A 16,075-nucleotide genomic window follows, 5' to 3' on the forward strand; every position below is an offset into this window, starting at 1 on the left:
TGACATACTTCAAACCTGTTCACACTAGAGGAAATGCACTTGAGACCACGCTGCCCTCCTCTGATAAGGTTTTGTTTTGTAGAAGCCCACTGAACTTTATTACATTCTCATTAAAAAAAAAAAAAAACTGTTACACAAAACGTTATTTTTATAAATTTGTATGCGAAATTAAAATCTGTTTTGGAATTTTTCTATCTGGCATGATTTTTAAGTAGCAACAAATATTCCATATTCATGACTAAGACTTGTGTTACACTAAGAATATGAACGAAGTTACTTAAGTGTAAAAGTGTATGATTTTCACTTATATTTGACCTCAGGAACATCTGTCTGTAGTATCCAGCAGCAGTCTGCTAACATACAGGGTCTCCACTTATACCTTTCCATGTCCTTATAAGCATACTGGAACAAAACACCTACGATTAAAGAATCTCCAAATGCATATTTGGATTCAGAATGCAAAAATACATAAATATTTTTTTTTGCATGGGATAATAATTTGTTATTTCAGAGGGCTCCAGTCACTTAGTCACAGACTGATGCTTCACTTTCCTTAAAGGGGTTTTAAATCTGATCATATTTACAAATATGATGTTCATTGTTTATCTTGAACCCGTTTTTATAAATTTAATTGTGCTCCAAAACCAAGTGTATTAAATCCATAAAGTTTCATGGTGATATTGCTGAAGATGTATAACGCCTTCAAGTTTCACATCCAAGCTGCCACATGGTGCAACTACAAGGAAAGTCCATTAAAGTGAGAGCATCTGATGACCTACAGTATGTATAGGTTACTGTATATTGACTGTATAGCTGCATAAGATGATGAAAGTCAGGAGGATTATAAATGCACTGACGTATATAAAGATGGCACAAAATACAGAAACCGTGAACTGCAGTTTGTTCCTATAAATTATGCCTCAGCTTTTCAGCCACACAATTTTTTTTTTAAATTATTTCTGTTTTTAATTCATCTTAAAATGGTCAAAAAATGTCACGCATTTGTTTGTTTAACCAAATGTTTCCCTGTTTATTAACACTCCTCAATTCTGTTTCTGAAATTACAGTTGCTGTTCACACTGAAACCGCGCGCGTCCCTAAACAGTGTTCCTGCCTGCCTTACGCGCGTGCACCTGCGCGTTAGAGTGTGCGTGTGGTGGCCTTGGTCTCAGTCCAAAGCCGTCCTACTATTGGCTGAGCTCGTGCGACAGTGTGGACTAACTGGAGGCTCCTTTTAGCCTGAGATTAGCCATATTCATAGGATTTGGTTGCAGACCCTCCCCCCCTTCCCCCCCCCTCCTCCTCCTCCTCCACCACCACTCTCCCTCTCCCTCCCTCCCTCCCTCCCTCTCTCTCTCTCGTTCTCTCTCATGTTAAACTGCGCTGTCTCTTTTTAACCCCTGCCATCGTCCGCTGCACACTCCTCTCCTTTTATTTTCGGGACAGCAGACCGGGGACTTTTAACTCTTACCTCCATTTAACCGACTCGTGTGTACGCGTGTGTGTGCTTTTTCTTCGGTGCATCGGCCAGATGGAGGACTACCACAAACCGGACCAGCAGACGGTGCAGGCGCTCAGGAACATCGCCACCCGACTCCGGATCAACTCCATCAAGGCGACAACTGCAGCGGGCAGCGGGTGAGATGAAGGGGGGCGGAGAGATTCAATTTAACAGGAGAAAAAATATTTCACAACAAAAACTGCTTACTTTCCTTTGCTGGTTATTATGTTTCATGTCGTTTTTCTGTTTGAAGGACGTTTTTTTAAAGTGAGGAGAAATGCGTAAGGAGCGCGCATCACTGTTTACTGATGGATTTACTGTCTGTTAACAGACGGCATGCAAGTGCACCAGCACTGTAATGACGGATTATTATACTTCAGCTGCAAACGATCAGAATCTAGCACTGTGTATTGCATGTCTAAATTTATTTTTTTTACTGTTTTATCTGTGCGTAAAGGTAGTTCTGTGCCAATATTTGTGCGTATTTTACGCACTTGACCAGAAAAGACTTGTTTGGTGCTAAGAGCCAGAGTTCGTTAATTTATTACCATTTTTGCGTCTTCATTGTAGTTAGTGAGCATGTTAGGTTCCAGATAGAAATGATTGATTTTATGCATTTAATAATCCGTAGTGTTTGCTTTGCACAGCCGCTTCTTCAAATAAGCTCATAAAACATTTATTAAACGTGAACATGGAGGTTCGGTCGTCGTGCATAAACTGCTGCAGGTGTAACAGTCTTCCTCTCCTCCTTAACCCATTGCGGACTCTGTGTTCAGTTATGTAACAGAGGAGCAGAGATTGGATAGTTGCATGATCCTGTGCAGCCAGTGCTGTTCTGCTCGTGGGGCGACGTGGTGCTTGGCCGCCGGTGAACGCACTGAAGCTCTTCAGCCGCGCCTGCGTGCCCAGGTGTAGCTAGTCACGCCAGCTTCAAGTAGGATTGTATAGGGAAAGCACGTCCGGTGTGGAATTTCAAATTACAACTGGAACCGAAAAACGCGCTGAAACCATAGACCTACAAAATACAAACGAAATGAAAAATCATGATAGGTGAAAGAGCGAAACTGTTTCAGGGCGCCTTTGTGCCCGACTGAATGGCTTTGTTTTGCTTCTCTTTGCATTAAAGCAGCTTCTTTTTTCTTTTTTTATCCGACCACATTTTTTATTTCAGGACAGGCAAAAAAAATGCCTTCATATGGAGGCCTGACTCCAAGTAAGCTATTACTGGCATGTCGTGTGAAAATAAAGACAAGAATAACATGCAAGAAATAAAAACTCATCATAACGTATTTTGTATTGAATTATAATGACTTTAACTGCCTGGGGCTCACACAGTGAATGATGGCTTTGTTATGTACATGTGTGTGTGCATGAGGGACTGAAAGAGAGACATAATCCAAATGCATTCACGCTTTGTGCTGTGTGTTTGAGAGGGAGACTCTTTTATGTATTTACTGGTTGTCTGACCCTGATAGTCAGACTGGCCTGTCGTCTGCCTTACATAACTCTCTGACTACAGATGGTCTGGCATGAATTAACTCACTAGATCAAGGTTGAAGAGATCCGACAGACAGTCAAACTCGATTTCTAATTACCACTTTGTCTTTCTTTTTCTCTTTTACCCACCTTTTTCTCCTATTGTCTGTATCTCCAGTGTGTCCTGTACATGCTTATAGATTATGACTGAGGAGAAACATCAGTTGTTGTTTTGTTTTTGTTTTTTTATTGGAATGCTCTGTCTGATTCCTCTCTCATTTTCTTGCAGTCATCCCACATCATGTTGCAGCGTGGCAGAGATCATGTCTGTGCTGTTTTTCCACTCCATGAAGTACCGACCTGAAGACCCGCGAAACCCCAACAATGACCGATTTGTCCTGTCCAAGGTAACACGTGCACATTACCGTTACTCTGATGCATGCACAGAGACAGTGCACCCAACGAGGTGGCACATAGACAAAAAATAAGCATGTGTTCATAAGTGCACATGCATGCTCTTGCTAATCGAGTTACCAACGTCCAAATAACTTGAAGTTGTTCAAACACCTGTAAGCAGACAAGGAGGCGATTAGTAAAACACTGAGATCTGTACTGTGTGCTGTAATGACACATGCAGCGCACTTGAGCTCTAACTTCTGCCTCAGGGTCATGCAGCTCCTGTGCTGTACGCCGTGTGGGCTGAGACCGGCTACCTGAAGGAGAACGAGCTGCTCAACCTGCGCAAGGTCGACTCCATCCTGGAAGGACACCCAGTGCCGGTGAGGTGACATTCACACCTGCAGGGAAGCTCTGCATCACAATTAACCAACACACATAAATTAGGAATTCATTAAAGCACTTACAGCGCTGACATGTTTTGACTTTGATGCAATGAGTTTCAAAAATTTTCTCTGTGACTGTGCAAATCAACAATAAAGCAACGTTCACTCTGTTCTTCAAACATTTAACACTGATATTACTCCTCTAAGCTGTTTCACGATGTCTTTTACCAGTTCAACGATTAGATTGCAAACATTTTGTGCTTGAAACTAAGTTTGTTTTTGCGTCTTCCTCTGTGTCGCCGTCAGATTCTGCTGGCTTGCAGGCTTTGGGCAGTAGATGCCGCTAGATGTAGCCATAGTGGAACTTTCAAACTTCAAAATCTTTCTTTCAGCAATTTAAGATAGTTTCATCCTTCCTGCTAGAAAAAGTTTAACTATTTCTTACACTGCACTGCAAACACCAATACAGATTTTGAATGTCGCCTTCTTTCCTTCAAAATACTGCTAAGTTTTACCTCCTCAAGCCAAAAAGTTTGTGAATGACTTCTTTACAACATTATATATAGTATATTACAGTGTATTAGCTGCACATTCTGTACATATAAAGACATGAATATTCTTATACAGATAACAAACTGTACACGGGCAGACAAAGCTCTGCCTGTGTGACACAAATGGTCTGTGCTCAGCTGCAGACATTCATGCCACTGTGTCCACATAAATACTGACACACTGCAAGACTCAGACTGACAGTATCGCTGTTGCTGTTTATTCTTGTCCAGTAAGAAATTAAAAACAATCCATGCGTTGTGTTCCATGCTTGACTTGAAGCTCTCGTCCGGTCTGAGGAGTAAGATGCATGTTTTATGTGTCTGCATGCAAACAGAAGCAGCAGTTTGTGGATGTGGCCACTGGATCTCTGGGTCAGGGGCTGGGGGCTGCCTGTGGAATGGCCTACACTGGAAAATACTTTGACAAGGCCAGGTAACATACACAAAATCACCCTCTCGCACACATGCACACACACACACGCACACGCACGCACACGCACACACACACACACACACACACAAATTTCCCCGAAAAGAAAACAACCCCATGCAGGGACCTTCCAACATGCAGAGATATGCAGGGAGCGCAGCGGCCCGGCCTGCATCTCCGCACACATTAAAGTAGACCGTATGAAATTATTCATGACATACTGTACACTGCAGCAAGCCGTGCAGACATGTGACATTTCAGCGTGCAGCTCTGGATCAAACCCGCCCTGACAGGCCTGGTCTGTGCTGACATTTAGGCAGCTGCTCAGAGCCAGGAGAGCTGACCTTCGATCTGCTTTACATTCAGATCAGATCAAATGAGGGTAACATCTCTGAGATCTAAAACATCACCAGGAAGAGATCAGAAGAAATTAGTGATTGGGGATAATTCATCTTCTCACAACATTTTCTTTTATTCTAACCAAAATCTGTCTATTGTCCTGCAGCCATTTCTTTTATATTTATTGTTCAAACATAGATTCATTATGATATTTTAACAAGCATGCAGTTCCCTTTTCAGCCACTGCTCAGCTGAATGTTAGCAGATTTAAATTGCTCGCTTGCGTCGTCTTTGTTCTAGTGTGATCTAGAAAGAACCACGTGGCGTTCAGCTTGACAATAGGAAGATGGAGCTGTGTGGCCTGAAAGAGGATGCTACACATTTCATTCACATTTTTATCGAAAACGGACATTATACAAAAATGTCCGTGCTGAAATCTGACTTCCAGGAACATTATTTGACATATTTTACAGAACAGAAGGAGAATGTTTTAAAGGCCAATTAGTTTTGTTTTTTTTATGCACATAGCAGATAGTGAAACAGGCGGTCAGGGAATACCATACTTACAGTCGGAGTTGGCTGTCCTTGATATCGTTCGCTCTCTGCATTCTGTGTGCACTCAATTGTTTCTGCTCTAATAATCACACATGCAAAAGCACAGTTCCTCCCTCATCTCTCTGCCGCTCCCACTTTCTTCATCTTCTCTCCAAAAAGAAATTGCTGAAATCACATTCTGTGCTTCTGTTGCATTCTTGTTTACAGAGTAGATCATACTGTATCCACCCTGCATGTCATATGCTGCGTGTGATTGTGCGGGCATGCACACGGGTGTATGCACTTCCCCCTCCAAGCTTTGAGCAGCATGTCAAGCTAATTCATTGCAACACTTTGCATCACTGTTTCATAACATAATCTGAGGCAAAAAGTGCTGAATGGCAACTAAACTGCAAGATAAACTCTCTCCTGGATTGTGTGTATCCTACTAACAGCCAGCCAAACACAAACCCGGTGAGGGTGTGGTTTATTAAGATATACATGGATGAACCTGTCCAATACATTTATCAGTGATGACGAGACGAACAACCAACTGTTCATTGACTCATGCTTGTGTGACTCCGGTTCAATACTCTGCATGTACATGTGAGATTATTGGATCAAACACACGCAGAGTTCCTTTTCATGCTCGTTCGCACGTTGTAGCAAAGATAATGCAGCTCATGACCGAGGTTATCGACCGGAAGCGTCTTCCTCATTGATCTTGTGTTGGCAGGATGTAACGGTGTGGGTGACACAATGAGAGGAAATGCATGCGTGTGCGTGCCAGCTGGATGAGGTTGGGTGGTTTAGTAATGAGAGGATGAAAGAAGGAGGAAAACACTCGCACACAAACACACACACACACACACACCTCACGAGGGATGACTTTACTCCTGTAGCTGCACCTGGTGTCGCTGTATCAGATGCCCTCCAGATTATAGTGCGTGTGTTTGTCAGTGTGTGTCAATCTGCAGTTTTTACCACTGACTCTTAGATTCATGAAAACCTTTTATTTGACAAAGATGACTTTAGTCTCCATGTGTCAAACACAATGACTGTAAATAAAGAAATATCCATGACATTACATGCAGTCATGCTGCAATATTATTTTGGAAATGATCAATGATGAAAATATAAAAATGTGCCTTCAACTTTTTGCATGGTGCACAGACTTCTACATTTCAATAGAAATATGTCACAGAAGATTTTTTTTTAAATTCTGTAGAAACCAGAGTTTTATCATTATTCTGTTTCCTCTGATGTGCCTGTTCACTGTCTGCCCTGCAGGGTTGACTGCATTCATAATATAACTCGATTATTCTCGGTTAAAGATTTTCAAATTCCATCAAAGTCTATCAAATACTACTTAAAAAAAATTCAACTTCTGCTTTCACTATATCTTATTTGAACTCTTACTCGTATAAAATTGTTGCAGAAATATCAACTAGCAGAAATTAACTGAAGTCTCTATAACTTGGAGATCTTAAATGATGAGCACAAGCTTGCAGTCGTTCCACATTTGATTCGGTGCTTCTGTAAATATAATTATGGGCAGTTTCACATCAGAAGAGAACCCATTTCAAAAGCTGACCTGTAGACTTTACAGATCAGTTCAACGAGTTTCTCTCCTCTTTTTTTTTTCACCTCGAATCTCATCCCCTTTTTTCACCTCTCTACCACTTCCACCTCTGTGGAATTCCTCTTTTCCTCTTTCTCCCCTCTTGTCTTTCTTTGCCGTGTGTTTTTTTCCTTTGCGCTCAGGGTTTGGAATGCGTGGTGTAATGTGGCGTGTCTCGGCCTATCTTCCCGTTTTAATGACAATGTGTCTATTTGACTGGAAAGCTGTCAGGAGTCGTTACGCCACAGGAGCAACTACTGAGGATGATCAGAGCGTGGCGGGGGTGGGTGGGTGTGGAGGTGGGTGTCTCTGTTTGTGTGTCTGGTTGGTGTATTTAGGTGTGAGGGTCAGCTGTCACATCGAGCCCTATAGGAAGAATCAGAGGAGGGGAGAATGTGCCAGGAGGGAAAATAAAGCAGATATGGAAAACTACCCGTCTCCCTACTGTCTGTTCATCTTAGTATTCACTAAACATTAAATCTCTCTCTCTCTGTTTGCAGCTATCGGGTGTTCTGCCTGCTGGGTGATGGAGAGTTGTCGGAGGGCTCAGTGTGGGAGGCCATGGCCTTCGCCTCCTACTACCAGCTCGACAACCTGGTGGCCATCTTGGACATCAACCGTCTGGGTCAGAGCGACCCGGCTCCGCTTCAGCACCACGTGGAGAAGTACCAGCGACGCTGCGAGGCCTTCGGGTGAGCAGGGGGACGTGTTTGACTTGGTATTTTTGTGTGTATGTGTAACTGTGAGGCAAGTAGTTTAGTGCAGCGTTCTCAACAGGTCAAACCTCAGGAACCACATTTTTCCTTTATCATTACGTAGAGACCCAAAAGTTAGACATTTTTGAGCCACTCAAATTTATTTTACAAAATTATAGTGCAGTAATACACAACGCCTTCATGCACTGTTAAAAACACGACATTAAAAAAGGGTGCAACAGAAGTGCAAGCAGGGCTAAAACCCCAATGAAAAGTTCCTTTTTCAAACAAGTTTATGGGAAACATGTTCTGTAGACTTCAAAATAAAAAGGGCTACGCGATCACTTTTGGGTCACAACCCATCAGCTGAGAAACAATCCTTCAGTGTTTAAATGATGAGACTATTGCTTGGACAAGAACAATTATTCAACATCAGTTTTCCTTATCGTTTATTCGTAAAACACTATTAAGATGTGAGGATTTGTTGCTTTTATCCATTTTATATCATTCAAATAATGTAAAACCAAGGTAAAACAAATATATCAAAATTTTAACTTATACACAGAAACCTCAGAGAGAATGAAGGGAATAGAACAATGACATTTATAAAATGAAAAAAGTGGGTTAATATTAACACAAGAGGCTCAGAATAGGACTACATGTAAAGTTTTACCTTCTCTGCTTCCTCAGCTGGCACGCCATCATCGTGGACGGCCACAGCGTGGAGGAACTGTGCAAGGTGCTGAGTCAGCCCCGCCACCAGCCACTCGCCATCATCGCCAAGACCATTAAGGGCAAAGGCATACCAGGTACAATAACCAGTCACACAGTGGTTCACAGTATGTGAGGTCAAATGTCGGTGCAGTGTTCCTCTGTGAGATGCTCTGTGTCCTTAGATGCTGACTGCGAATAACAGTTCTGTCTGAAGTTTTCTTAACTGGCCCAAGGACCCACCGTCGGAGCAGAGGGGCTCTAACTCGCTGTAATCCAGGCAGCGCTTTAGTGCTTCAGCTGCTGCAGCTCAATAATCCCTCAGAATGTGTAGGACCCACTCGCAGCGACGGCCCTTTGTACTCGTGTTGTAATAAGCACAGTGTGGAGTGTGTGTGACCACATGTGAGAGAGAGACAAAGAAAAGGACAGTTATTATAACAGCAAGGTGTGTGTGTGTGTGTGTGTGTGTGTGTGTGTGTGTGTGTGTGTGTGTGTGTGTGTGTGTGTGTGTGCATTAGTTTATACTTGAAAAAAATGTCAGTGAGTGTAATTGTAAACCTGTGGCCTCTTGATTCTAACCTTTGACCTTTGACACAGCTTGTTGTGACCCACTGAGGTGGAAGATTGTTATGAGTGTGACGGCTGACCAGGTTTATTTTATGTGCATTTGAATACGCACTTGCATAAAAGTAGAGTGGGAGTTTTAGTTCTACAGTAGAGTAAATGTATAAACGTCATTAATATCTCCACTGCACACAGGTCTTCTTAAAAGGCACCAGTAGAAAACCTGTTTAACTCTTCAGGATTATGCTTTATCGTTATTTATGATAACTGTTAAGAATTTCTGGACTCATTTGAAATGTGGATATTTCACACATTCATGACAGATGCAGCAGCTTTTCAAGTTTACAGTAAAAACAATTCTATAAAAACTATGGGATACTTTATAGTAATTGGACAACATAGATAATAGAATGATTAAAAAAAAGCTTTTTATATATAAAAATTTTGCATGAGTGAGTAGTCAGGTATGTGCGTGTGTTTCAGCTGCTGAGGATAAGATGGGCTGGCATGGTAAACCTCTGCCCAAAGATATGGCGGACAGCGTTATCAAGGAGCTGCAGGGCCGCGTCATCAGCTGCAACAAGCGCCTCTATCCTGCTCCACCCAATGAGGACGCGTCACCCGTCAGCCTCCGTAACATCCGCATGCCAAGTGCACCCAGCTACAAAACTGGAGACAAGGTGAGATCAGTGGTGCAGACCGGCTCAGACTTTTAACTTGTATGAAAAGTTGAGCTAAACAGACCAGATGACGCTGTCTTTAAATGAAGTTAAAACTTCTGTATATTTAACTGAGGTTAACTGACCGGTTGTCCGTTTGTCCCTGTGTAACCAGATTGCTACGAGGAAGGCGTACGGCATGGCTCTGGCCAAGCTGGGCCGTTACAACGACCACGTGGTGGCTCTGGATGGAGACACCAAGAACTCCACCTTCGCCGAGCTCTTTAAAAACGAACACCCCAACCGCTACGTGGAGTGCTACATTGCAGAGCAGAACATGGTAAGAGGGAGATGAAGGATTAACACTGCAGTTAGAGGGCTCAGGAGATCGTGGACCACAAGTCTAAACTGTGAAGAAGGATGTGAAGGCAAAACAGCAAAACATTACAATAAATTAAAAACGCCATGCAAAGAGGTCTAGAGCAGCAACAGATGTCTCTGACCTTTTATTGTCTGGTTTATCAGGTATTACATGTGTACAGACTGTTAAATACAAGAAAGTCTTTTTTTTTTTTTTTTTTTCTACTAGATGTTTATCCTCTGATCTGTAATCTTCCATTGTCACAGTTTATTGACTACTCTGCGTTATTTGAATCATTGTCAAGTGTTTTTGATGTCCCATCCTCCCTTGAGGAGCATTAACATAACCAGAGTTTAGTGTCCTAGTTGTACTTTTATTGATGTCAGTAACATTATCAGCCTGTGTCTGGTCGTTAAAAATCTGCTTCATCATAACTTCACGTGAAGTATAAGATGCAGTATGTCATTGCACTCTGCTGGGACTTTTGAGCCTTTTAATATGGTGTCCTACTATTCGTTTTTGGTGGCTTATTTACAAGACTGCCATGCTAGCAGCTCTATGAGGTTGTGTACTGTACTTACTTACCATTAAGAACAAAGTATACAGTAGCTGAGGCTGTAACCGTACTGTACTTGCCTTCTCCAAACAAATAAATACACCTTACATGACCTCATCCTCCTCCTTTTCCCCTCCTTTCTCTTTCTCCACTATCTCCAACAGGTGAGCGTGGCGATGGGTTGTGCTGTGAGAGACCGCAACGTGGTGTTCGCCAGCACCTTCGCCACGTTCTTCACCCGGGCCTATGACCAGCTCCGCATGGCCGCCATCTCTGAGAGCAATATCAACCTCTGCGGCTCCCACTGTGGCGTCTCCATCGGTCAGTTACCCTCTCGCTTCCTGACACTCGCACCCTGTGATCCATTTTAATGCACTTTTACTTCTTCTGGCTCCTCATCTTGTTGGTGAAAAAGTGATCATTGTTATACAGGATATTTATAGTAACATCAGGTGGCATTAAGCAGGATTTTTAGGTTATACTGGCTTTCAAATGAGGGAAGGAAGATAAACTTGATGCTATTGGTTGCAAATTAGTGCATATCTTGTTACCGTAACTGTGGCAAAGAGTAGTTCGAAGATGTGAAATGAACTTGTATACAAGTTACTTCTTGTACTACCACTGTTATGGCTCATAGCAATTCCCAAAGATATTCCATATATACCAATAGCCTCATTGACCTTTGACCCCCTAGGTGGAAGTAGCTGCACCCCTTTCCTCTCACTGCACCTTGTTCCTCTCCTCAGTTTGGCACAGTTCTGTTTTTGGATTGCCTCAGCCCACTGTATCAAGTCAAACTCACAATAATAATAATGATAATAATAATAATAATAATAATAATAATAAATGTGCACAATTCATGTCAAACCAAAATCAAGCTAAGCTAATGTATAAATACTGAACAACACGTTTCATTCCGAACGAGGTTTTTGAGTTTTTTATTTCACTGCAGTGAGTTGAACCTCTCCTCACTATTTATTGGTTTTACTTCCCCTGAATGCTAAAAACCCTTTTTTTCCCCATCTTCTCATCTTCTGTGTTGCTGTGTTGTCCATATTCCTCTCCTGGTGTCAGCACTCCTCCCGTCCTCCTTCCCCCTCGCTGTCTCTGTGTCATGGAGGTGATGACAGAGCGGCCTGATTATCTCTCACCTCTCCCTCCTCCTTCCCTTTCTCCTTCCTCTTCAGGTACACTGCATGCCCACCTTTACAGACTGAATGCATGCCAGTCTACCAGAATTTATTTTTTTCCAGCCAACAGCATACATGTGAGTTTTAGTCTGCCTGACTTGTTGGTTTGGTGCTAATACTGCATGTGTGTATATTTAGGTGAGGATGGGCCCTCTCAGATGGGTCTGGAGGACCTGGCCATATTCAGAGCCCTTCCCACGGCGACCGTCTTCTACCCAAGTGACGGTGTCTCCACTGAGAAGGCTGTGGAGCTCGCTGCCAACACAAAGGTACTCATAAACACCTTTAAGATGTAACAAAAAAAAGGGAAATATTAAACCCTTGAGATTTTTTTTGGGACCGTTTTATTTCATTAGCTTGATCCAGCCTTGCACAGCTCCTGTTAAAAGTAAAGACAGATTACGATCATTTTTCACTGGTGGAAGAAGTATTTAGATCATTTACTGAAGTAAAAGTATCAATACTATAGTGTAAAAATACTCTGTTCCAATTAAAAGTCCTGTATTTCTAATCCAATTTAAGTAGAAGTAAAAAAAACATCAGCATCAAAAATTACTGAAAATACCCAAAGTAAAAGTACTCATCATGCAGAATGGCCCATTTCAGAATCACAGATATTATATTATTGGATTATAGTTATTTATTAAACTGGAGTTAATTTTAATTACTTTATATATGCGGCTGGGTAGTTTAAGGTACAATAATACAGCATACTTTATTGGTTGATCTATATTTCATTTTAATAATCTGAATCTGCAAAGTAACTAGTTACTAAAGTACAATAGTGAAATAGGAGTGTAAAGTAACATAACAAGGAAATACTTTAACAAGTACACCAAAGTTGTATAATACTTGAGTGAATGTACTTAGTTTCATTCCACCACTGATCATTTGTGATTTATTCCAGGGTTTGTGTTTCATCCGAACAAGCCGCCCAGAGAACAACATCATCTACAATTGCAACGAAGACTTCCACGTTGGACAGGCGAAGGTTTGTATCTGTGTTTTCATACTGCCCTCCATTATGACTTATCGAAATCAAATCTGTCTTTTACTCCTCCTTATCATGATCGCATACAAATGTATCTTCCCTTCCCACTCAGGTTGCATATAAAACCAACGACGACCATGTGACTGTGGTTGGGGCGGGAGTGACCCTCCATGAGGCTCTGGCTGCTGCTGAACAGCTCAAGAAAGGTACAAAAAAAAACAGAGTCAGAAAAGACAAAAAGGAAGAAATCAACGTGCCATCATAAAACAGTGTGCAGTTCAACTTCCTCTCCCCTCCCTCAGAGAGAATTAACATCCGCGTGATCGACCCGTTTACCATCAAACCCCTGGACTCCAAGACCATCATCGACAACGCCAGGGCCACCAGAGGACGCATCATCACGGTGGAGGACCACTACTACGAAGGTCAGGAGTCCGCACGCACAAAAACTAACAAAAACAATTCAGGTACAAAGCAACCAGTTATGACTGAATTATTTTCTTTAAAAATCCTAAACCTGAAGAAAGAAGCTGCAGTGTGAAGTTTGATAAGAGCATTAAAGCCTAATTATTCTCTGTGGTATGTTAAAGGAAAATTAGGATTTTATGTTTCTTTTATTTATTTAGATTTGCTATTGTCATAAAATGCTAGAAATGCATTGTCACAATTGGTAAATTAACTCTATAAAATGCCAAGAAGTTTGATTTCTGGACACGATTGCTTCATGATGCCAATTATATGCAACATACCAAGACTTATGCTTTCCGATACATCCAAATGATGTACAGCAATGTTAAGGGCATTTGGGCAATATAAATATACTGATTTTATTCAGCCGTTTATAATCATGTTCAGTTAAAGTCAGTATAGTCACATTTCATTGGAGTCCGAGCTGTGACTAGCAGGCATTAGAAGGATTAAATATGCAGCTGCTTGCGTGTTCCCGCTGCTTCTGTATCAGCTCATGAAAAAAAAAATGTCCAGAGCTGCAAAGGACACAAGGTCCCTCTGTAGATTAGAGAATCTCTGAAGGGACAAGCATGGGGACACTGTACATGACCGAGAGCTGGGGGGTTGTGACTATGAAGAGAGAGCTGCAAGACAAGGAAAATGTAAAATATATATATATTTTTTTTTAAAACAATGTATGGAGGAAGAAGGGAAGAGTGGAAGAGGAGGAGCTTGTCAGGGTGTCTTAATTTCAGCTCCGGCCTTTGGGCTCTCGCTGACCTACATTCAGCACCAGCATGACAAAAACAAGCATCCAGAATGTGTTCTTTCTCTCTCCTCTTCCCTATTGTGTGTGTTTATGTTGTCCTGAATGTGGCTGCTTCTTCCATCCTTTGAGATGACGACTGTCTGTCCATAATGGGGTCACACACACACAAGTGTTAGGGAGTGAAAGGCAGTGTTGTTGTTGCATTGGCACGCTCACGTTCAGATTTACACGAGTAGTCGGCTACATTCAACTGGAAATGTGAAAGTTTGTTACCTGATGAAGCTGCCTCTTTTTCAGCACAATAAATTACAAGGATTTATTCCTTGAGGTATCTCTCAATGGTGAGTATGAAGAGGAGGAATAATTACAGGAAACAAAACTCTTGTGCACCCGTCCTTTCGGGAGGGGGAGGGTGGAGGGTGTGTGTGTGCGTGTGGGAGGGGGGGGGGGGGGTGTATGAGGAGTGAGAAAGTCAAAAGAGGGTGGCGCCAGTCCTGTCAGTCCACATCAAATCTCTGCAGAGCTCACTCGCCCATGGAGGTGTAATGAGATTGAATGTGACAGAAGGGTGGAAGTCAAAAGAAGGAAACACAGAATTTAAAAAGAGAAACGAATCTGTGCATGTGTTTTGGATGAACTTGCCCTTTAATCAATAGCCCTGCCGGCTCTATGGTCTGATTCCTCAGGTGGTCTGGGTGAGGCAGTATGCGCTGCGGTGGTGAACGAGACCGGCTTCAGCGTCCACCGCCTGGCAGTTTCCCAGGTGCCCCGGAGCGGTAAGCCCCACGAGCTGCTCCGAATCTTCGGCATCGACCGTGACGCCATCGCCCAGGCTGTCCGTAAGGTGCTCAGCAGCTCGGCCAACGCCAAGTAAGACGGCTGCAGCAGGGACAGCGGCTGGAACAACGTGGTAAATGACTCTGTGGTTAACTGGTGATCACCATGGAGACAACAAACAAACAAATAAACCAACAGACGGAGGGGAAGCACTTCTGGCCCACTCACGCTCTCCTCCGCATTAAACGATCTAAATTGTTTGTTTGAAAAAATAAAACAGTAACATGGTTCTTATTTTAACTGTCATCAATGTGGTCTGACACCCCCTCCCTCCCCCCCCCCCAGAGTTTTACCCCATCAGTTTGTGAGTTCAGTAAACGCACCTCCTCCCCTCCACTCACCCAGATGTCCTCACCTCCACCGTCTAGTCCCTTCTTACCTCCCAGAGAAAGATTTGGTGCTGCTGTAGTGTTTCAGTAAAAGCAGTGAATGTGTTTTTTGGACGTAAAGTCAAGTCTTTTTTTTCTCATTTCTGTGGAACCCCTCTCACGTCTTGGGCCCAGCGTTTTTGAACGTCTGCACCCGGTACGAGTTTGTAAATCCTACCCCACTAGAGCCAGCAGGGTGCGGAGGAACTCTGGTTTGGTCTGTTTGAGCACTGACTGTTTTTAACCCTTTTGACTCTGACTTGGATGGGACTGCTTCACACCAATAAAGGGATGGTTTCTTCACAATACTTGTGTCTGAGGTGTTTCTTGCGGGTTGTAGGGGCATGAAGCCAAGTTCAAAAGGTCGCAATGAAAGAAACACATTAGAACACACTTTTATTGATTTAACATCAAAATCCTATTTTTTTTATGTTGCACACTGTGATGGCATGTTTCTCCACTTTGTGTTACTAAGCAGGATTTTCGGTCACAGCTCAAACTTTCTGGAAATGCTAAAATGAAGTGCAACAATTGCACAAGCTTTGTGGGGTCTGTTATACAACAATATCTTTCATCAATATCTCCTATAGATAACCGAACTGAGCAAAGATGAGTTTTGTGTTTTATGTTTTCATAATTAACAATAGAAACTGAACCATTAACATGTTCACTATCTGCAGGATGAAT

General features: G+C 42.4%; 1 protein-coding gene across 1 annotated transcript; it reads left to right on the plus strand.

Annotated features, from left to right (window-relative positions):
• Positions 1-1,251: 1,251 nt before the first annotated feature.
• On the plus strand, positions 1,252-15,694 carry LOC138193263 (transketolase-like). Its single transcript, XM_069141190.1, has 14 exons — positions 1,252-1,638; positions 3,267-3,384; positions 3,643-3,756; positions 4,646-4,743; positions 7,735-7,926; positions 8,620-8,738; positions 9,691-9,887; positions 10,042-10,206; positions 10,948-11,104; positions 12,112-12,242; positions 12,881-12,964; positions 13,077-13,170; positions 13,267-13,389; positions 14,870-15,694. Exons 1-14 carry the CDS (start codon positions 1,532-1,534, stop codon positions 15,055-15,057), a joined length of 1,887 nt encoding a protein of 628 aa, XP_068997291.1. The 5' UTR covers positions 1,252-1,531; the 3' UTR covers positions 15,058-15,694.
• The last annotated feature ends 381 nt before the right edge of the window (positions 15,695-16,075 follow it).

Source organism: Embiotoca jacksoni, unplaced genomic scaffold, assembly GCF_022577435.1.
Source record: "Embiotoca jacksoni isolate LCO1_2020_lvr unplaced genomic scaffold, fEmbJac1.0.p SCAF_9, whole genome shotgun sequence".
NCBI classification, from domain to species: domain Eukaryota; kingdom Metazoa; phylum Chordata; class Actinopteri; family Embiotocidae; genus Embiotoca; species Embiotoca jacksoni.